The sequence below is a fragment of the Apis florea genome, unplaced genomic scaffold (genome assembly GCF_048593485.1).
Source record: "Apis florea isolate Af1SG1 unplaced genomic scaffold, ASM4859348v1 contig_2989_pilon, whole genome shotgun sequence".
NCBI lineage: Eukaryota > Metazoa > Arthropoda > Insecta > Hymenoptera > Apidae > Apis > Apis florea.
Window position 1 is genome coordinate 708317 of NW_028256685.1, and position 23030 is coordinate 731346.

General features: G+C 44.0%; 3 protein-coding genes across 5 annotated transcripts in view; 1 reads left to right on the forward strand and 2 right to left on the reverse strand.

The window, feature by feature from the left end:
- Window positions 1–18755, forward strand: part of dtn (transmembrane protein 132C dtn) — a 54924-nt gene extending 36169 nt beyond the window's left edge. The window contains exons 3-10 of one of the 3 annotated variants that reach the window (XM_086907856.1): window positions 3434–3577; window positions 6653–6917; window positions 9780–9923; window positions 10032–10856; window positions 10994–11429; window positions 12009–12454; window positions 12605–12897; window positions 13022–18755. In XM_086907856.1, coding sequence (XP_086763982.1) covers window positions 3434–3577; window positions 6653–6917; window positions 9780–9923; window positions 10032–10856; window positions 10994–11429; window positions 12009–12454; window positions 12605–12897; window positions 13022–13817 — 3349 coding nt within the window. In that variant the 3' untranslated portion in view covers window positions 13818–18755. The remainder of the gene's footprint in view (window positions 1–3433; window positions 3578–6652; window positions 6918–9779; window positions 9924–10031; window positions 10857–10993; window positions 11430–12008; window positions 12455–12604; window positions 12898–13021) is intronic. The other 2 variants (XM_086907857.1, XM_086907858.1) reach the window with 2 other exon arrangements.
- LOC105736007 (uncharacterized) lies at window positions 3700–6407 on the reverse strand. The gene has a single exon (XM_031917825.2). The coding sequence runs from the start codon at window positions 4973–4975 to the stop codon at window positions 4154–4156; it is 822 nt and encodes a 273-aa protein (XP_031773685.2). The 5' UTR covers window positions 4976–6407; the 3' UTR covers window positions 3700–4153.
- Window positions 18756–18951: 196 nt separating the features above from the next.
- Window positions 18952–21120, reverse strand: LOC100864038 (mitochondrial ribosomal protein L16). Its single transcript, XM_012489105.3, has 6 exons — window positions 20121–21120; window positions 19978–20043; window positions 19742–19899; window positions 19535–19666; window positions 19328–19438; window positions 18952–19230 (listed from the first exon to the last, which is right to left on the reverse strand). Exons 1-6 carry the CDS (start codon window positions 20158–20160, stop codon window positions 19015–19017), a joined length of 723 nt encoding a protein of 240 aa, XP_012344559.2. The 5' UTR covers window positions 20161–21120; the 3' UTR covers window positions 18952–19014.
- Between the last annotated feature and the right edge of the window lie 1910 nt (window positions 21121–23030).

Sequence of the window (23030 nt, forward strand, 5' to 3'; positions counted from 1 at the left end):
GTCGATGCGACGTTGGTTGGTTCGTTTTGTCGTGTCGTTTCGTATTCTTGTCGCAAGGGGGGGAGGGGAGGGGGTTTACAAAGGGAGGCGAAGGGCCGCGCACCCTTTTGCGTCGCCGGTTCTTTTCAAACGACCGGCCAATTCTCGCGCCCCACCCTGGTGGCCAGGGACCACCATTGGCCTCGTTCGTCCCTTCCCTTTTGGAGGGACGGTTAGCAGCTAGCAGCCATCTTTCAGTGAGTGAATATCGCTGAAGTGAGCGCAACCCTAATTCGGCAGCAAACGCGAGGTTAACTCAATTAGCTCGGCTAGCTCGAGGGGGGTTCGTTCGTTTCGCTTCGAATAATCGGCCTCGGACAGGTGTAATTCGATTTGAAAAAGACAAGCTCTCTAGGCCGGTGTTCCCCTTCTGTCGAGCGCGGGAAGACTTATTCGGTCCGGTAAATCGAATTCATCGAATTCGCTACCGTTTCCTCGAATCAACACGATCCTTCGTAACACGTAGCTATTCGCTACGTATTCCTTTTCGATTCCGTCTCTCGGTATATAACACGGGCCGACGCCTGCGTATCGATCTCTCGTCTCCGATGACTTCTGTTTTTCCGTAATAATCGTGTATCGAGTTACGTGTAAAAAAAAAAAAAAAAAAAAAAGAAGAGGAAGAAAAAAAAAAGAATATATATATATATATATATATATACGCGGAAGAAAGAAAGGGTATGCGAAGGGAGAAAAATTCCAGTTCCAATTATTACTCGCTCGTTCCGCTCGCGTGCGACGAAAAAAAAAAAGAAAAAAGAAAACGAGGATATTACCTGACCCGAAAGCGGAGGGATAACGACACGCAGACACACGAGCACTGTTGTAACTGCGCGTTTTCACCGTCGGCACAGGGAAGGAAAGGGAAGGAAAACGTAAAGGGGATCACGTAAAATTCCCCTTCCCTCCCCCGTTCTCTCTTCTCCCCTCCTCTTTTCTCGAGGGGGATCTCGATCCCGTGAAAACCCGAATGCGCTCGTGAAAGTTCGTGCGAGCAACAACGCTCGAGCCACGGTTCCCGTAAACGAACCGCGAAAGATACGAGCCGATACCCGATTGGTGGCGCGGGGCGAATCGCGCCGGGGGAAGGAGGGAGAGGAGCGCGGCGTAGATATTTATCTAGCGTGGCGTCGGATAGACGGCAGCCATCCTCGCGCATCGTAACTTCCCCGTAACTCCGACCCCGTGACCCGGTCACGTAACTGGAGCGTGAATTCTCGGGAGCAAAGACTCGGGACGAGAGCGTAGGCGAGCCGGCGTCGCGACGCCAGGCAAATGTCCTTTCGAGTGACGGCCAACGACGTCGTCGTCGTCGTCGTAGTCGAGTTTTTTTCTTTTCTCTTTTTTGACGTCGTGCCCACCGATCGGGCTCGACATTTAACTCGATCGCTCCCATTTCCATTTTTAATTTTGTTCGTATTGGCGGCGAATTTTTCGAACGAGATCAAAAGAAGTTCTTTTCTCTCTCTCTCTCTCTCTCTCTCTCTCTCTCTCTTCTCATCCATCCACGGTTGGATGTAGAAATATTTGCGCGAGACCGCCGATAATCGGGACGAAGAATTCCTTTGACGAATGCGTTTTTATTACGACGGGGATTGATATTTTTATTTTATTTTTTTTTCTTCTTATTATTATCTTTTCAACGGAGGAAGAGGATTAGAGGGTAACGCTTCGTGTAACGATTCGCGTGTAACGCATCGCGCTTCTCTAATCGAAGGACCGGCTCTGCGAGCTGCACTGCGTTAATCCGCGTTTTTAATTAATCTCGTTACTTTCCAACGAGAGATATTCTGATTGATGTAACGTCTCGATATCGCGTCCCCCGATCGTTTATCAAATTATCACAATCTTGCGATTCCTCGCAAATTTATTCTTTCACGCGCTTTCATTGACACGGGATTCGGTTTCTTTCGCGCGATGATTTCGCTATGATAACCATAGCGGCCGATGGTGATTATACATTTCGTGGAACACGAACACGGGCGAGAGAGAAGATCGATCCTCTCTCGCTCCCCTTTCCCGCAATTCCTTTGATTAATTTTTTCACTACGAATCCCCCCTTTCGTTCCGGATTTTTTCACCGATCGTTTCGTATCGATGTCAGCGAGCGTCACGTTTCGTTCCATGTATCTTTGTTATCGCGGCCGTGATGCGCGGGATGACCCTCGACCCGTAATCGAATCGAACGAGCGAAAAATATTTTTCAAATACGCAAACAAGAACAAACCGGCCGGATTTTCTGGCGGAGGGGTGTTGCTGGGAATCGAGAGAGAGAGAGAGAGAGGGGGGGAGGGCACGTCGAGTGGCGGACGATCGACGGCCGCGTATGCGCGCCAATGCCTCGCAAGAGGGGGGGGGGGGAAAAGAAAGAAAGAAAAAATATACGTAGGCTGTCCCTCGTCCACCTAGCAAACGATTTGTCTAAACGGTGAATAGCCACCTTCACCGGCCATATTTCATCGCGCTCGAGGAAATTCAATTTCCAATCTCGGTACTACTTCGTAATCGAGAGGATAAGGCAGAGCGAGCGAGCGATTCGAGTTGTATTTCCATTTACGTGGATAGGATATTTCTTTCTTTTTTTCTTCTTCTTCTCGCGAAATGTCACGCTGGAGATTACTACGAGAGGATACGCGCCACGACAGAGAAACGTGGCATAACCCGATGCAAAATTGAAAATTCCTAGACGTAAGTCTATATCCATCCTGTTCCTTCCTTCAAATCGCGTCAATTTTTTGCGTTTTTTACTCGAGAGGGAATGTTATTGGGGCGGGGGCGTGAAAACCGAGTAGGTTCGAACGCTCGAACGAAAATCCGATATGTTGGCAGTCGGCGCGAGTTGCGATAATTGAAAGAAGCGAGGAGAGGAGGGAGGGAGGTTGGAAAAATTGACGAGGTGTGTCCGGCCGGCCGCATTATTCCAAGAAGTTGAGCCGATAATTGCCGCGTTGTGTGCATCGAGTCGATTATGCTCACGGTTATTGGAAAAAGTAGCGGCGGGTTATTATTTCACCCTTGAACCGTCTCCGTTTTCCGTGTTCGACCGTTTCCCTTTTCCATCGCCGTCTTCCGTCTTCCGTTTTTCCGTCCCTTCCACCAACCCTTTCTCTCTCGAATTTTTTTTAATCGCCTCCTTTTTTGCCGCTCGCCTCGATTCGCCTCTTTCGACGACGAAACGGAAATCGTTCAACTTTGCCGATCAACTTTCGTCCGATCACGAACCGTGTTTCTTCGCGTCGAATTTCCTTCAATTCCAACCGTTCCACCCTGCTCGAATGATAATGCATGAGGGAGAAAAAAAGTGACGAAGAAAGAATATCTATTCCGCGATCTCAATATCGCGATTGACGAAGATCTTTTTTTTTTTTTTTTTTTTTTTTGTTAATTTTTACAGGGCCAGGGTGAAATCCGGCGTGAAAATCTTGGACGCCTCGTCCAGCAACCCGGACTGGATCGTCGACAGCAAGATTAACGCGAAGAACACGATCGCCACGTTCACCGCGAGGCGAAAGGAGAATGCCTCCCGTTTACCAAGCGCGTAAGTGCGATTTACGATTTTTACGATTTTTACGATTGGGATCTTTCTCAATCGCGAAATTCCACGTATAGATAACAAGAACTTTAAAGAGGGGGGGGGGGAGGAGAAACGGAAAATAAAGATCAATCTAAAGGCACACTTTATTTATCATACAACAATTTTTAAAGAAGAAGAAACGACGTCAGTCGTGTATAAATATATGCGTATACATTGATAGAATATCGAGGAACGATGATGCGATACACTTTATCTATGATGAAATAATTGACGTCGTAATGCACAACATATTTTTTTCTTTTTCTTTTTCTTTTTAATTTGCGTTTAATCCGCGAACGAGCAATTCGTAATAAACAGAATACATATTGCGGCACTCGCCGCATTTTTTCCCCCCTCCCTCGTAAATTACGACGTTCGTCCGCGTTCTCGCGTGTTTCTTCTTTCCTCCGCTTCTAGTCCTCTTCAATTTTCTCGTTCCCCCTCGTATCCTAAATAAAGTATGAAAATCGCCTTCTACTGTTAAAAGACTTCCACTATTTGATTCTTTTTTCTTCCTTTTTTTTATAGAGGTTTAACGAGTCATAACTGCTGCGGTTTATTCTTCTCCTCGGAAGAGGATTTGCTCGATGAATCGTTGTCCTGTCCATCAACGTCCCTCTTGTACTTTCTCATGCGTATTCTATTTTTGCAATCGTTCTCGCTCCCATTGTTATCGTTGTTATCGTTGTTATCGTTGTTATCGTTGTCATCGTCATCGTTGCCATTGCAATCGCCTCCCTTCTTCTTCTTCTTCTTGCGTCCCCCGCAATCATCGTCATCGCTGTCGTCGTTGTCGTCGTCGTCGTCGTCGTCGTCGTTGTCCTCGTTGCAACCGCCATTCCTCCTCTTCGACTTGTCGCGTCTCTTGCAATCATTGTCATCGCTGTCATCGCTGTCATTGCAACCGCCCTTCCTCTTCAACTTCTTGAGTCTCTTACAATCATCGTCATCGCTATCGTCGCTATCATCGTCTTCGTTCTTCTTCTTCTTCTTCCTCGACCTCTTCTTATCGTCGTCGTCGCTGGAACTGCTACTACTGCTACTGCTGCTGCTGCTGCTACTATCGTCGTCGTCGTCGTCGTTGTCGTTGTGTTTCTTCCTGGCCGATCGCTCCAACCTGGCGGGCACTTGTCCCTCTTCCTCCGTCAAAATCCGCGCAACGTCGTCCGCCTCCCTCTTAACCTTACCTTTCGCCCTTTTCTCCTCGCTGCTACTGTCTTGTTGGCTGGAGGACGAATCCGGCTGCTGTTTCAAATCCACATTCTGCTGGTCGATCGCGTCGGCCGACGGACGCGTTTCGACGACGATGGTCGAGACGAGGACGACGGACACCGCGACGACGATCAATTCGATGGGACGCATCTCTCGCGAAAATAATTCACCAGTTTCGTCCGCGATATCGAACTTGTCGGCACGTCCTATCCGCCACGTCTTATATAGCGTCTCTGTAACGTGCCACCAGACAGCCCGATAAACTCGCGATCGAGAGGAGGACTGTGGTGCATCGAGAGATCAGTGGCGCTCAAGACGGAGTCGCCGAGATTATCGGATTATCGTCGCACACCCGTACGTTTCGATTTGAACATTTTCTTACAAATTATTCCGTTGCCTTGCTATTTTTCAAAGCTTTTCCCAAAGCGATCTACCTTTTTCCAAGACTGTTCTAAAGGCTCACAATTTTTCGAGCGCGAGAAAAGGGCTGGGGCAGTTCCAGGTTGAAAAGGTTTTATTTCTCTAAAGGGAGATAATAGGGTCCGGAAATATGCAAACGACACCATAAAAGAGTGGGAAGAATGGAAGAGGGAAGAAGGAGTTTGGAGAGAGAAAGAAGGAGAGAATTGGAGAAAGAGATTTTATCGGAGCGTGGAAATCGAGGCGCGAAACAGCTAGTGAGAATCGCTGCGCGTTATCGCCTCTGCAACGATCCGTTTTGCGGATTTTCCCTCCCCCTCTTCTCGTGGTTTTTGCTTTATGAAATTAGCAAACAGTTTGTTAGCCATTAGGTTTTGGATCATCGAAGATGCGAAAATGTTGAAACGCAACGCGATACTCGAGACCTTTGCTCTCAATAAGACGTTATTTTTTAAAGATCTCGCTATCGTTTCCTCGGATCGATCGATGATCCCCCGCTTTCCCTTTCCCCATTTACCGCTCCTCTTCCATTCGTCCCTCTCCCCCTTCGATCGACGTTTTCAATCTCTATCCTACGAATCTTTCTTTCTATATATCTACGACTCATTGCCTCTGCGTTCTAAATTTCAATCGCTTCTCTTCTTCAAATCTGTGATGTATCTCGTCTTCCCTTCTTTCATTTTTCTTTTTTTTTTTTTCCTTTCTTTCTTAAGATCGAAACGCGTACGAAATTCAACTCGTTTCAACTCGTTCAACAATTCTTCCAACTCGAGCAAACGGAACGAAGAAACGGTTGTTCTTGGCGACAAATTGGGAAAATTGATAGGGAAGACCTCGTAACACAAATCATCGTTTGTACAAGCTCGCGATCCTCGTTCACGCGGCCGTTAACGTCGGCCGAGTTCGATGGATGAAACACTCGCGACTCTTTGTAACGCGACCACGTTACGTAACACCGACTTGTAACTGGAAATACCCTTGGCGCGAGTCTCGTTGATTGTTCGAAACGAAATTCTCGTTACCTTCTCTTCTCTCCTTGATAAAATACGATGATGCTTCCCTTCTCGTTCTCCTCCCCACGGTCGAAGCGAACTGTTGTTACAACTCTGACGTACTCTCGCTGCTCCCACGGCGAATTCCGCTCGATCGTATCGCGAGCGAAATTCTGAAACCGTATATAAATGTTCGTACGTTCGTTTTCGCGTGAAAACGATTTGCCACGCCTCTGATCCCTCTGAAGAAATCGAAATCTCTGATTCGGTATGCGCGTGTTCGAAGCGGTTATCGATTTCGAACGATGGAATTGGAACGGTCGGGCCAATGAATCTTGCATTGCACACACACACACACACACACGGCTATAATTATACTCCAATCCATCGAAGAACGCGTCATTGTCATTTGCAGATCGGCGGAGGAGATCCTCACGATGCTTCTCGAGGCGAGCGAGGAGGGGATGGAGGGGAATTGGGACGGTGGCCGAATCGTGTGGAGCGTGCGTTACGCTTTCGACAACGGGTCCCAGTTGAACGGGATGGACCAGCTGCAGCAGAGGCTGCAGCAGAGGCAGATGCAGCAGCATCATCATCATCATCACGCCGAGAGGCGGAAGCTGCAGGTCCGTCTCGAGATACAGAAGGACGACATACAGGCTGTCCTGCCTATATCTAAGGTGAGCTTCTTATACCCCCAAGTTAAACTTTGAGACACCCGTGAATTTGGTTCAAACTCGACGAGGCGAACGAACTTTTTATCTGGCGCGAAACTGTGATCTTAAATCGCACAGTTGCTCGGTGAAGTTGAAGCTTTAAGCAGAAATACGAAGGAAAAAGGGAATAATTATCGAAGAGAATCGTGGACAAACGAGATTGCGTGTATACGACGAAACGCTCGTTCTATGATAAATAAAGGAGAAAACGCGTTTCGCTCGATACGCGCGATAAAAGCGGAACAGCGGCGATAAAAGAAAAAAGAGGTCGTCGGCTACGATTCCACCATGATTTTTCGAAGACACCACCCGACCATTTTCATTTACCCAACCAATCTGGAACACGCATCGTGGAAATTCCACGATGGAATCCGCGATGGAATTTTCGCCGATTCGAAAATAAAAGAATCAGTCCGTCGAAGGGAAGGAGGAAAGGGGACCAATATCGCTACCACTCGACGACAAAACCGATTTTCAACCCAGCCAATCCTCCCTTCTCTCCTCTCGCTCTCCTCGAAATCTCTTGAAAAAGAATCCACTAAGTTGGCCGATAACCGCTGGCAAAAGTGCCGATCGATACGACAACCTATATATATACGTGGTATATACGGTCGTCTCACGATCCTTTCCGCCGAACCACTACGTACGGTTTCCAAGACTTCTATTGCGGAGGAGGAAGGAGAGAAAATTGCAACGGACGACCAGGAGGATGGCGCGTATTTATGCGAAAAACCAGGGACGAGAAACTTTTACTTTTTCCCTCCTCCTCCTCCTCTTCTTCTTTGACAACATGGGAAACTTGGTGTCTTTGAAAAGCGCGATCTTTGAAACTTGACTTAAATCGGATATTATATTCCTCGCCGTCGTTGATGAAAGTAATAACGATAGATGCGGATAGATTTTTCCGCCATCAAAAAGGTAAATCGAATCAAAGCTGGAGTAAAAGGGTTACGTTTTCGTTTCGTTTCGTTTCGTTCCTCCTCTCCTCGGAGACAAAGCTTCTCTCGTGTTTTTATCATTGGAAATTTATTCGCAAAATTGCTTCGATCTCGAAAACTTGGACAGAGCCGAGCTAATTGATTTCGCTCTCAAGTTTCTCCACGAAAGTTGTTCCTTCTTAACCGTCCATCGATCCCATGAAATCGGCAAGCACGAAGTAGTAAATAAGATTGTGTACACGCGACAATCGGCGGAAAGATTCGCTAATTGATTAATTAGTTGATTAACTCTGTTGCACATTCGTTCGAGGCTGTCGAGGAGGCGCGCCGTTCCTTGATTATCCGTAACTCTAATTGCCGTTGCCCAAGTTTTTAATTAAAAGAGACGCCCCTCGTCGCCTCTCGTTCATCTCCTCGAGTTCATCCCTCCTCCTAGAGGTAAAAGCTGCTGGCCCACCGCTGGCAGTAGCTCAACGCCAAGAGTTAGGTGGATGGATTTTCGCGCCGACGTTTAATCAAACGGGAGGAAAATATTTTGGCGTTGGATTCGACCGTCTCGAATACGTTCGAATATCTGGGCGAATTGAAGAAACAAAGGGAGAGGAGCCTGGCTAAGAGAGAGAGAGAGAGAGAGAAGTCCACTCGATACGGTTCGAGCCCTTTGAAGAGCGGCGCTCGATAATGCATAGCTAAATCTCGTGCAAGGGGTTAAGTAGATCAGAGATTCCCGATAAAGTTGGGTAGTCGAAGGCTATACACACTCGACTTAATACCATAGAAAGTTTCTAAAGTTCCGTGGAACTTTGATTTTCCATGGGCGATCAGGCCGCGTTTCGCTTTCGATGTTTGTTTTAAAACATCAGCAACCCCGTCCGTTCTCTGTTTGCACGTTCGGTCACGAATTTCTAAAACCAGCCTCCCTCGCGACAACTGAATGGGATTTCGGCCGGGACAAAAGCGGCCAACGCTTGGGAAATTCGATCCACCGTTCCACTTTTGTTTCCCACCACCACGGATCGCTAAATATCTTTAATTGGCACCGCCCTATCTCGAGTGAAATAGCTCGAGGAAAATAACGATAAACCGTTTTGGCGAAAATTTTCCGTCCGATGGTTGAGCGAGAAAGATACGGATCCGCGCGAATCGAGAGAATATCGAGCGATCGTGGAGAGAATATTTTATCAGAAGAGGAGAGGAAAAAAGTCGGGTGGAATATTCGGAATATACCGGGTTTTATTTTATTCTTTTTTTTTTTTTTTCCCCTCTCGAGCCTAAGATCGAGCTCATCGATGGAGCAGATCGAAAGAGATAGATGAATAGACGAGCTCGACGTGGTAGAAAACGGGAGACAAGCGTATAGAGATAGAGAGCCGCTCGGGGTCAGAGATTTAAATTCCCTCGCTGCAATATCCGAGTCGTTTGATGTTCCTTCCAAAGGGCGGGCTGTACGGAAGCCAACTTGGAAATGGCTTCTCTCGTCCCCCGTCCTGTCCTTCCCTTTTCCACCCACGATGCCCCACGTTCTAAAGTACATAGACACGCCAGTCAAGGGTATGATGTACAGGCCGCGCGTAGAATAACTTTCATACCGCCGATCTACGTGCACGTGCGCGCGTACGTGTGTATAGGCAGCCATGAAATAGAATAGATTCGCCGAGAGAGGCCCTTTAAAAGCCTTTTTTTTTTTTTTCCCCCTCCATTTGACTCGGAGGCCGTCGCTCCATCGAAACTTTTCCGACAGTCGTCTCGTTCAGGGGCGGCAAACAAAAGCTTGGAATCCGTCCGTCCCCTGATCGGGCCGCCTCTCCTCGAAATGAGAGAGAGAGAGTTTGAGAGAGGTTTAACGAGAGGAGCCGCTTTAATCGAGCTCGTAATTCTCGCCCCGTAGAACTGGGAGGTGATGAACACGGCCGTGTTGACGGGTCGGCAAGTATCGCAGGGGATGAAGGTGTTCATCGTGAGCCAAGCTGGGACCGTGGCCGACGTCACGTTGCAATCCTCCTGCCACTCGGAGGACGAGAGTGTGCTCAAGGTACGTTGCGAGGAGAGAGAGAGAGAGAGAGAGAGAGAGAGAGAGAGAGAGAGAGAGAGAGAGATCATTTTCGGAGAAAGAACCTTATCGTGGAACGCGTGGTTACAGGTATCGTCCTCTTGTAGCAGCGTGTACGTGGACGGAACCGAGTTACGAGGCTCGAGCAACGCTTCCGTCCTCGTCAAATACGGCACGTACACCGGCCTGGCCAAATTCACGGTTTGGATGCCGGAATTTCCTCTCGAGATGACCGTGGCGGACACGAGATTGAGCCAGATCAAAGGGTGGAAAGTGGCCGAGGAGCACGTGGCGGGGGCGAAAAGCAAGCGGAGTTTGAACTCGACGAGCGAGCCTGCCTCGAAGACGAAAAAGAGGAGCGCCGCGGAGTTGGAGGACACCTCGATGGACATCGAGGACGCGGACGTGATCCTGGAGGAGGACGAGCAGGAAGAGAGATTTCGCGGGAACGACAATTGGGACGCTATCAATTCCATCGACAGGGGGGGGCCGTCGGGGAGCAATTGCAGGCTCCGTTTCCAGCAGAGCCCGGTCGAGGTGCACGCGAGATTCCTGGCTACCGACCACGATTCAGGCAGGGTGTCCTATTTCGTGAATCGTCGAACTTGGCTACGCGTGACCGATCTGGTGAACGGGATGCTCCGAGTTTCGGATCCGAGGATCGCCGATCTGTTGCAGGGAAGGATCGTGCAGGGCCGCGGTGTGGGGAGAACGGAAGTGCAGGTCCTCTCGCCGATCACGAGCAAAGTGATCGGCGCGAAGGAGGTGCGAGTGGGTAACGATCGAGTGGCGATCACCAGGCTGTCCGTCAGAGTGGTGTCTGGCTTGCAGCTGACCATCAGCCCCGACACAGCTATAGAAAATGGATACGTGGCAGAGACATCGGTCACGAGGAAGTTGACCGCTCAATATCAGGTATTACACGTATATACATAAATATCTCGCGTGTCGCGTTTCTTTCTTATGAGAAAAAAAAAAAAAAATGAGTGGAGGCGACGAAACCGAATTCCGAAATTTCTACACGACGTATACGAAACGTATATGATACGTAGGAGGGTCTGCTGGATATAGACGTGGAATTCTCGGACGGTACGAGAACACCGCTGAGAGAAATCGCGGTGAACGATTATCACTTGTTGGTGGAGAGTTTAGATCCGGAAGTAGTGGCGTTCGCCCCGATGGTCGCCTCTCATCATCCGCGAGTAATCGCAGTGGGCGAGGGACGAGGCGATTTGTTACGAGTCAGCCTCCAACTGGCGGACGCCTGTCGTCTGACCGGCAGGCGGTCTGGGAAGGGATCTCAAAGGGCTACCGCCGCCACCCTTGCCACCGCTTCCGCCAACGTCGAGGTGGATTTCGCCTCGAGCGATCTTCCCAATCGACCCGAATTCGTGCAGAACGACGGAGGTGGGACGGTCGGCTCTCATCATCACAGGGAGAGGAAGACCAGCAGAGAGATGGCGCCCGATTTGCACGACATCTTAATCGGTAAATAGATCCTGTCCCATCCTATCGTCGTTTATTACATCTGTATTCGCTCTTCTCTTTCGTTCTCTCGTTGATTGTCACGATTGTACACATTTTAGTAGCGCTTCAACCTAATCATTTATCATTATCTCGTTTTTCGATCGAATGGATGGATAGAATTTTCTCATCATCTTTTCTTTTCTTCTTCTTCTTCTTCTTCTTCCATCCTCTTTTCGTTTCTTCCCTTTTTTCGTCGTCGTTGTCGTCGTTGTGCTTGCCATTCGTCTTCCTCCATCCGTCCCGCTTTCCCCCTTGCCCCCCTAGCGAACTGAGGCCAGGCCAGAACGATCCTCCGAAAGGTGTACAACACCTGGCGGAATTCGTGGACCTGCCGTCGGCTCAACGCTAGCGCGCTTACTTGCATCATCACCGTGCTGCATGACGAGGCGTTGGTGTCGCTTTTCTGCGGGCAGCTGGTGTCGCGCGCGGTGGTGGATACGAAGCCTGCCACCAAAGTAGCTGCCGCTCTTTCTCTACTTCCACTACCGTTTCACTCACTCTTCTCCTCTCTCTTTCTGTCTCTTTGTTTTTTGTGCAAAGGGCTACCGCTGAAAGACGAGAACGGGCACGAGCACGAGCACAAGCACGAGCACGAACCTTTGGTGCAGGCACGGCAGCACCGCACGGCTATAGCTAATGGCATGTCTTCAGGAGGTATGGGCGGTGTCGGGATACGGCATCACGGAGGGGCGCGTATGAGTCCACTCGAGATCGGGATGTACGTCCTTCTCGCGGCCTTCTGTTTCGCCATCGTCGTCTTCGTCGTTTCCTGCGTGGTCTACGCGAGCAAGTTCAAGCCTCAGCCGCCGGATTCCCCGTTGGCCGGCTCCGCGCTTCCCGTTCTGTCCGGCGCGGCGAGGGCCAGAGCCGCGGCCAACCAGTTGGCGTCGGGAAGAAGACCTCCCAGAGAGTCTACGACGAACGCGCACGATTGGGTCTGGCTGGGACGAGCCACCCTCGAGAGGGCCGCTTGCGGACCGCAACAGGTATCTCTCTTCTTATTTACAATCGTATCGGATTCGTCACGGATCTACGTTTCGCTTTCCAACTACGAGCGAATCGTAGCAGGAGGAGGAGACGCGTACGAAAGACGCGTAGAGAGAGAGAGAGAGAGAGAGAGTTGCATTTCGTTGCAGGTAAGAGTGACCAGCAATCCTCTGGCCGGTGAAAACGAGGGAGAAGGAGGTGAACTGGCCACTTGCTTCGACAATCCCAACCATATCGAGCTACCGTCTGCCGGGGGGCAGCGCGGCAATGGATCGAACGGGCCGATCGTCGACACCACGACTTATTGCAAGAGGGACAAGATGCCGCGGAACAGTTTCGTGACGAAACCAATATCGAAGCCGTCCACGGTCGTTTCGGCCACCACGGTCGCTACTCCACCATCGTCCATGGTTACGTCCACCGTTACTTCCGCGCGGAACGAGTAATTCATTTCAATTATTACTATTATATGATCCATCCATTCGCTTTCGATATAAAAATCGAGAACAGGAAAACAGGTGGTTTTGCTAAAAAAAAAAAAAACGTGGTGTTGTTTCGTGTCGTAGCAACGACGATATACCACCGCCCTTGCCGCCGCACGGGATACCGGGTCCGACGACGGCGGCGGCGGCGACAACGACGACGACGACGACGACGGCGGCGCAGGCAGCACCCGTCGGCGCGAGCACGGCCAACAACAACGGGAACGAGGATTACAAACCGCCTGTTCCGCCGCACAGGAACACGGGCGTAATCGTGCGGCTGCCTGAAACGCCGAGGAAACACGGCCGACACAGGGCATCGAGCGGGAGCGCGGGCGTGAACAACGGCCAGCAACACAGCAGCAGCAACAACAACAACAACAACAACAACAATCAACGGCACACGAGCAAGCAGATTCATCATATCAAACCAACGCATGGTAAAGCTAGGGTAGTGGTTAGCCCGAAAGAAAAGGAGGGGGACGGGGAGGAGGAGTTCGTGGAGCTGGTGAATCACGATGAGAACAGGCACGTTGGGAAGGACGTGAGGGGCAGGGAGAGCGTCGTGAAGAGGGCGACGATCGTCGGCAATCCAATGTTCTCCTCGTTCTCGACCAACGCGGTCGCCTCCTCGATGAACGTGTCAACCCCGACCGTGGTATCGTCCTCCTCGTCGCCGCCCAACTCGTCGCCGTCCTCCTCCGCCTCTCCCTCCTCCTCCTCCTCCTCCTCCTCCTCGTCCTCCTCCTCCTCCTCCTCCTCGTCCGCGTCTTTGTCCCACGAGCAAGAGGAGTCGGTGGCGCTGGACGACCTGAACCTGGGCATGGATTACAACCAGATCATGCAGTATTTCGACAATTTGAAAGAGTCGAACGCCTAGGTAGAGGCGTTCGGCCTCGAAGAAGGCCGAGCAGTCAAGATCGATACGAAACCCCGGATCCATCGTTGAGAACGATGAGAAGGAAGGAAGGGTGGGCCTCGGGCCCGGCCTCCGTTCTCCGCTTCCTCTCTCCGCTGCCGCGTAGCACACCGTTTCACACACAATGGAGAACCGGCCGCATTGGGGACGCCGGGCTCGAGCCCGCCGTTTCGAAACGATTCATTCCGGATTCGTTTCGTATTCTATATATAGTATATATATAGTATAGTATATATATATATATATATACTATATAGGCTATAATCTAGTCAGCTTCCTAGCAGCACATCAAGAGTATCGCGCAAAACGCATCGACACACGAGGCACACACGAGGAGAGACATACATACGAGCACACACGGAACGAGAGAAAGGAATAGAGAGACGCGAGAGGGTGAGGCGACGAGGAGGCTATGCTTTCGATCGCGAGTAATCGAACGTAATACGTGAAGACACGCAACGTTGGGCACACATATACACACGCATATACATATAAATACACGTGTATACACACGCGCAGAGGCTTTAAAAGAAAAAAAAAGTGATGTGACCGATGGCCGGTGGCCGGGGTGGGATAGGATAGATCGCGCGCTCGATTCGACTTCTCCAAGCTTTCTTTCTCTTTCCTCGCTTCCGATCCTCGCTTCCGCCTCCGCGCGCTATATCGATATATCCCGCTCAACCAATCCCTTTCCTCCTCCAAGCGGCGATCGAACGAAGGCTGCCACGACAGGATTCCTGCCACGCGACAGGGCGTTCGCGAGAAACCGGCCGGACAAAAAACACGACTCCGACGACTCTCTTTCGTCCCGAGATCGATCCTTTTGGCTTCGATAGCTCGTTCTTTTCTTTTTTTTCTTTTCTTTTTTTTTAATCCGCCTTTCCGCAGCTTTTACCAGCCCATCCCATCCGTGTTTCTAGCAAAAAGATAAAAACTTCTCCCCGATGTTCAGCCCGTATTATTTTTAAACAGCTAGCTAGCGTTCCACCGGTGGAGCAGCCGTTAAGATCGATATCGGGACGAATCGATATACACGAAGGGATACAGGGCCGATTTACTTTTCCAATTTTCGCCGGAGGGAAGAAGAAAAGAAAGAAAAGGTATAATATTTATTCGATCGTCCGTACGTCGTGATGTTTGTAAATTTTCGCTTTGTAAGACTGTGTACATATATATATTATATATATATATATAAAACGCGATCCAAGCGCATATGTTAATTACGATGGATCTACAACAGATTTAGAAAGATCTTGCAAATTTGTATGGCAAAATTATCTTACTCGCACTACGTAGAGCGAGCCAACGGCGCGTCTTTAAATCGCGCTTTTAAAGACGGAGCCGAGCGGAAACGCGACAGAGGGCCGCGTGCATATCTTTCCACCTATCAGCGTGTTCCCCCCCCTCCCCCACTACTACTATAATCTTCTAATCCTCTTCGTTTTGTACGAGCGCTCTTCGAACAACGTAATCACGCCGATCACCATGTTTGTCACTTTATAAATAGTTCGAATTCACCTTCTATCCGTTATCGTATGTTCTTTGCACACACGCGCACGCACACACACACACACACACATCGTAAAAAAAGAAAAAAAACGAAAAAGAAAAAAAACACGAAGGAAAAAAAGAGAGTTTCGTTGGAGCTCGAAAAAACGTTATATCGCGATACGAACGCTTATCATTATTATCATTATTATATTAACATATCGAAGAAAAGGAATAATATAGTGCTGGGAAACGCTAATCTCGTTAGAGAGAGAGGCGAACTCGAACTGTGGCCCGCCATAATCGCTTTTAATTGTAATGTGTAATACCGTTCGCCCCCATTCGATTGGATTCCGCAATTGTCCGCGTACGTGAGCATCATTGGTCGCGTACATTGATCGTTTCAAAGTGATCGGTTTCGCGAGTCGGTGTTTCCAAGCGCGATCGCATCTGTGCCATCGTTAGTTAAAGACGCGTCTTCGTCCATGTTCGTCTACACACCACACACATACACACACACACACACACACTTGTACACTTGAGAGAAAGAGAGACTGGAATGGAGAGACGAGACGTATGTGAATGTGTACGCGAGAGAGAGGGAGAGAGAGAGAGAGAAAGAGAGAGAGAGAAGGGAGAGAATGCATTAGGGAGATACGCAAAATACACGCACACTTTATAACCTTCGTTCTTCCGCACCCGCAGATTTGATTTCTTCTTGCGAATCCAATCGCACGTCTCCTTCTTCCCTGCGATCGCGTGATAACGTGTGAACGAGTTACGTAATTTAAACATAAGTTAAACAGTGCGAAACGTACGTATTTTCCGAATCTATCCGTTCGAATGTCGAAAGGATTCCTCCTTCTTTCGAGAACAAAATTTTCCGAATTTAATAAATCTTTGTTCAAGGGGTTTTTTTTTTCTCTCTCTCTCTCTCTTTTAAATTTGAACGAATTTGTAAAAGAGGATCAACTCGAATCGATCAGATCACGCAGGGATACATACGTAGAAATCCACGAAACTCTAAAGGATCACTTTATCGTATATCTAGGCGTCTAAGGATTACGTGTCTAAGTATGTATGTATCTGTAAGTTGTGTGTTAGCATGTCAAGCGTGGGATCATAGTGATGTAATAATGCCGTTGTACGAGAATGAGAAAAGAGAAAAAAAAGTCGAGTCGGCATCCAGAAGGCGTCTATAGAAGGGCGTATCAACGTGGGCCATGCACGTTAACCCTTTGCACGTTAAATTATTAGTATTTAATGAGTGGAGATTCCGTTTATTTAATCGCACCTTATATAGATAATCGATTGTTAATTAATTAATCAATTTACAAGTTTTTACATTCCTCTTTCTCTCTCTCTCTCTCTCTCTTCAAATTCGAACGCGAATTAAGAAATCCTTTCCTCGATTCACGAGGACGTGTATGCAAAGGGTTAAAGGTGTGCTGCAGACAACGTAAGAGAAGTACCCCCCCCCCCCTCCCCGCCGAGAAATCTAGTCTTATAGCGTTATAACTTAATGATGCATTAATTATTAAATTAATATTAATAAATAACGCGAAACGCGATCTACATTGCCTTTCGCCCGACTACTGTGACACGTATCCTCCAAGTATCGTCTGGCGGGGCGAAGTGGTGGCGCCGTCGTATTCGCAGCTCTGCCCGTGGCCATTCTTTCCCTTTTCCCTCGAGAGGAGCATCGAGAGACGATGCACTCCTCGCACATCCAAGATGGCGGGACGTTAATTAACGAATCAATCATATCGAGTACCGTGAGTGAGAGACGCGCTAATTACTCTTAATTAATCATAATTAACCAAGCCCGGGGAATCCCGTCCTCGTCGGACCGAGTCGAAAAAGTAGGACGAGGAATCCCACGCAGAGCCGGAAACAAATAGTATTTACGATAGAAAATAGTGGAGGAGCTTGCGGAGCTTGTTTCGCGCGAAACGAACGCTGTTTAATGTTCGCTTGTCGCGATGTTAAAAAGAGAAAGAAAGGAAGGAAGGGAGGAAGGAAGGAAGGAAGGAAGGAAGGAAGAAAATAAGCGAAACCGCCCCCCGATTCGCCATTACACTATCAACGTACAAACGATCTTACAGTTACTATTTTTTACTTAGAATACTATTTCCTCCAGCTCTGGCTACGGCCAACAAACATTGTATATACACGCGCAACTCCTTATTTTTCTCGTTGAAAAATCGCAAAAAAAAAAAAAAAAAAATGAAAAAAAAAAGAAAGAAAGAAAGAAAGAAAGAAAGAAAGAAAAATAATAATAATAATAATAAAATTAAGAGACACGACGACGTTCCTTGGTTCGCTTTCTATAGCTTTATCCGTTCGTTCGTTCGTTCGTTCGTTCGTTCGATCATTTCGGAACGCCTCTCGCGATCGTTTCAATCACGCGATCGTGAATTGGTGGAGATCAAATTATATAAAAGCATGATGCATTTTGCAATTTATAGCGCCGAATTTTATAATAATAATAATAATAATAATAATAATAATAATAATAATAATAATAATAATAATATTTTCTCGAGGAGTTTTGTTTAAAACAAAATTCGCTGATCCTCGAGACGAAAGCAGGGGATTGCCCTGTTTAAATCGAAACTGCCGGTCTCTCTTTTCTCCTTTTTTTATTTTTGATAAGTTCCCATCGATCAGAGAGGATTATATTATAAATATATAAATATGTATATATATATATTATATGTGTATATATATATATATATATATACATGTATATATATATATACATATATTGTAATAGAATATCGTCGCAATGCTGACTCTGCATTCACACACATTCCTCAGACATGATGTCGCTGTATCTACGTTAAGTGTGATAAATGCGGATAAAATAGAAAATACGATTGACGAGGCGTCGACGGCAATGACGGCGACGGCGACGGCGAAAAAGACACGACGAAGACGGCGATGACGATCGCATCCACGACGACAATTCCAAATAATCGATGATGCTGTTGCGAATCACTATCTTCTCGCTGATCTCTCTATTTATTATTCTTCTAGCTGGCATGGATTTATCGTAAAAATGCGATAGGAAGTTTGTACTTATCGATTAATCTGTATTTATTATATATTTACGAAAATGATTATCCTTATTCTATCATAATCGATCATAATCATCGTTGCTGTTATTGTTATTGTTATTGAGATTGTTGTTGTTGCTGCTACTGTTGTTATCGCTGTTTTCGATGTATTTCGCCTTGTCGTTGGGGTTGCCGTCGTGGTGAACGTCGCCATCGCCATCGGTATCGGCGTAATGATACGCTAATTAAACAATAAGATACGACTATCGCCTACTCAATGTACAATATGTAGTATTTACCTGTTGTTACCACCAAACCGTCATCAAAGATATATAAAATATTGTAATTGTAACACATCCGTGTTGCTCCAATTCTACTCCAATTCCACATCCACTCCATTTTTAACGAATGAAAATACGAATTTATAGTTCGCTCGAAAAAAAAAAAAAAGAGGTAAGTAATTACGCAATTACTTATCTAACTGAAGATTTTTCGCATTGATAAAATGGGAATAGGATAAAGGAATGGATAATAAATAATAAATCATATATTAAGAACATTTATTTATTTTTCATATAATTAAATATTCACATTCATTTATACATTTTAAATTAAATATATTCATTAAACCATTTTCTGTCGTATTTCGAAATCCAGTTATTGCAACCAAGCATATTATTTTGAATTATGTATTTCCAAGTCCATGGGTTTTGATTTTCTTCTTCTAATTTTTTCTTTTCCGCTTCCATTTTATCCATAATTTCTTGATTAACTACCATAGCATCAAACGGTAATCTTTTCGCAATATTTTTTAAGACATTTTTAACCTGAATGAAGTTATTTATAAAATATCATATTTACATTAAAATAATTAAAATTAACGAGAAATTAAAACGATGAAAAATATATATATATATATTATACCTCGAAATATTCAATATTTCCTCCAACTTCTACAATAACTTGTTTCGCTCTTACCGGAGTGGCGTAATGATCTATACTTCCTTTACCAGAACCCATTCGTGATCCATGACTCTGTACAATATATAAATTTTAATTTTTTTACAAATTTCAACAAATCTAGTTATTATTTCATATCGACTAATGTAATATATGTATATATATACGAACCTTCTTAGTTATTGGTTGCCAAGGGCTAGGCACTCTCCATATTGCAAACACTTTATTATAATCTACATTTTTTAAAATTGCCATACGGATCATTTCAAAGTGATTAAATTTCATTCTACCACCACCAGTCGCCTAAAAATACATCTTTTTATGTTCGAATGAATCGTATGGTTTGGAATTTTTCTATTCCATGATTTATTCTCTTACTATTATGCCGTACTGTTTATGCAAAAGAGTATTATGATATGATTCCGGACCACGCATTAATCTCAATCTTTTCTGCATTTTGAAAGGTCTCATAGAAGGTGGATATTGAGGTACTTTTAACACAACTCTGAGCCTTTTACGTTCAGGATATTCAACATCTACAAAATATAAATAACGTGATAAATATATCTTTTTAATTAAATTCTTTTTATATTGAATTATAATATTTGGAATACCCATTTTAGGTAATGGTTTAAATGATTTTACTCCAACTGCGGGTGCCGATTTAAATATAGAATATGCTGCAAAAATATATACATTAATAAAAACACAAGTTTTTTTTTTTCTTAGAAAGAAATAACGTTTTTTATAAACTTACGTGACAGCAACACTTTCGTGATATTTTTATAAAATTGCATTTCTACGACAATTATTAAATTTTATTTTATTATATATATTTTATTGTGAAAATATTTAAATATTTTTTAATTTTCTAACAATATACTTTATAACCTCAAACACCTTTATATTAAATATCGATTTGATATTGAAAGTATAACACTTCTATATTAAAGTTTAATAACTTTAATACAATAACATTTTCTACTTGTTTAATAAATTTTTATTATAATATATTTTCCATCTTTTCACGAATTCTAAACGTAAATATATATGTATATATATATATATATATATATATATATATATATATATATATATAAAGACCAAAAATTGCCAACGTATTCACAATAAAAACACTAGATATATAATGGAAAAATCATCATTGAATAAATTTAAATCAGTATTGCCATATCAAATTAGTTAGAAAATAATCAAAAAGTTTATACATTTATAATAAAAAAATATAGATCCAATTGTAATAGATTAAATAAATAAATATAATATCTTAATATTTAAATGAGTTTTTTATTTAATGAATTTCTTCCAACATAGGATCTTTTATTACGATTATATACCGTAAAAATATTTTTATATATAGTAAAAAAAATGGACAGAAATCTTGCCAATTCTTGGACATTAAATTCTCAGAACTTTTAAAATACTAGGAAATTAATATCATTAATTCTTGAAATTTTCAGATGACATCAGATTCCTGGAATAATCCAAAGTCTTGAACAAGATTGAAATTTTTGGCCAAAAATACAATTTTGTCGGAAGAATATAAGTCGACAGGAGTTCGCACGACAAATTTTCCCAGGAATTTTGCCAGTTCTTGGAAATTAAGTACAATTTTTTCCAAACACATTGTATACACTATACAATTATAAGTACGTATAAGGTAAATATATCTAAATAAATTGTTAATTAAAAAATATGTAATTTTAATTGTAAATTATATTCAATAAACATTAATTTTTAATAAATGAATGAGTATATTATTTATAAAAAATATTCCAACATTCCTTCCACTCCCCTAGATTTAAGTAAATTATTGAAAAACGATTCTTTATTAAAAAATAATCTTTCTTTATTAATAAAATAATCTTTCTTTCTTTATTAAAAAATGAAAGTATGTACAAGGTAAATATAAGATAAGTATCAGGTAAGTATCATATAAATTCAATAGCTTTAAAAATTGTGGATCTGGGAGATGAAATTTCCATTTGTTTGCAAACATTTTCAATGCTATTTACAAAAATTTAAATAAGAATTGTTTGGTATCTTCTAGCATTTTCTATAAAAGAAAATTAAACAATATATAATAAAAAACTTATAGTTTAGAGAATAAACAAATTTAATTGAATATCTTTTAAACTAATGTTTGTTTGCTAAAAGTCTTTGCACTTTTTTTTAAAGATATCATGATACATCTACCAATGCTATAAAAAGTACACGAAGCCATTTAAAAAAATTAAAGTGAGCTTTAGAAGTTTTTTAAGAGTCCACCTACGAAAAAAATAAGGGCATCAGATTATAGCGCTTTTGAAACCATTCAACATTTATTCGAAACATTTTTCGATATTGTTAATAATAAACGGGATATTTAATAAAAAATATAAATAACGAAATCCCCAGAAATGTAGAAAAATTTTTGTCCAAATATGCGATTTTGTATTAGGAGAACATGACACGACAGGAGATCGACCGAAAAACATTTCCAAGAAATGACGACGAATTCTCGGAATCTCTGAAATTCTTGGAAATGACGTCAAATTCTTGGAATCTCTAAACTTCTTGGAACTGGGGCCAGGTTCTGTGTATCTCTAAAATTCTTGGAAGTGACGTCAAATTCTCGGAAATTTCCAAGTGTACGATCGACATTTTTCGCTGTATCTCGCTTATTTTTCGAGATATTAAAAAATGTTTGGAATGAAAGTTACTTGGTTTCGAGGGGGGCATGTCCTGCTGCTGTTCATTTTTTAATAAATACAAGCGTTAAGGAGTTATAAACGCGATTGTGGTTTTTTTAAATGGGACCATACAATTTTTAATACACCAGTTGTTGTCCCTTACTATTCTCTATAAAAAAGTACTAAGCCATATATGGCAAAAAACTTATAGTTTAAGAGATAATCAATATCATCTAAACTAATGGTTTTTTACTAAAAATACCCCTAATCATTTTTATGGAGAATGCCAAGCTGCATAGATTGGTGTATAAAAAAGTGTATAGTGCTATTTAAAAAAATAAAGGTGACCTTGATAACTTTTTTATAAGTTGATATACAAAAAAATTGAGTGCACCGGAATACAGCCCTTTCGAAACCATGCAACTTTTATTCGAAGCATTTTTTAATATCGTGAAGAATAAGCGAGATATTTAATAAAAAAGATTGCCATCGAAATTGCCTGATCGATGTAAAATTTTTGTCCAAAAATGCGATATTGTATTAGGAGAACATGATACGATAAGAGGTCGACCGAAAAATATTTCCAAGAAATGACGTCGAATTCTCGGAATCTCTGAAATTCTTGGAAATGACGTCAAATTCTTGGAATCTCTAAACTTCTTGGAACTGGGGCCAGGTTCTGTGTATCTCTAAAATTCTTGGAAGTGACGTCAAATTCTCGGAAATTTCCAAGTGTACGATCGACATTTTTCGCTGTATCTCGCTTATTTTTCGAGATATTAAAAAATGTTTGGAATGAAAGTTACTTGGTTTCGAGGGGGGCATGTCCTGCTGCTGTTCATTTTTTAATAAATACAAGGGTTAAGGAGTTATAAACGCGATTGTGGTTTTTTTAAATGGGACCATACATTTTTTAATACACCAGTTGTTGTCCCTTACTATTCTCTATAAAAAAGTACTAAGCCATATATGGCAAA

Excerpts from the sequence above, each read along its gene's own strand:
- LOC105736007 (XM_031917825.2), bottom strand. The coding sequence starts at position 4,975 with ATGCGTCCCATCGAATTGATCGTCGTCGCGGTGTCCGTCGTCCTCGTC.
- LOC100864038 (XM_012489105.3), bottom strand. The coding sequence starts at position 20,160 with ATGCAATTTTATAAAAATATCACGAAAGTGTTGCTGTCAC. Across the intron at positions 19,900-19,977 it reads TAAACCATTACCTAAAATGG|ATGTTGAATATCCTGAACGT; the intron begins GTATTCCAAATA and ends TATATTTTGTAG. Across the intron at positions 19,439-19,534 it reads GGCAACCAATAACTAAGAAG|AGTCATGGATCACGAATGGG; the intron begins GTTCGTATATAT and ends TATATTGTACAG.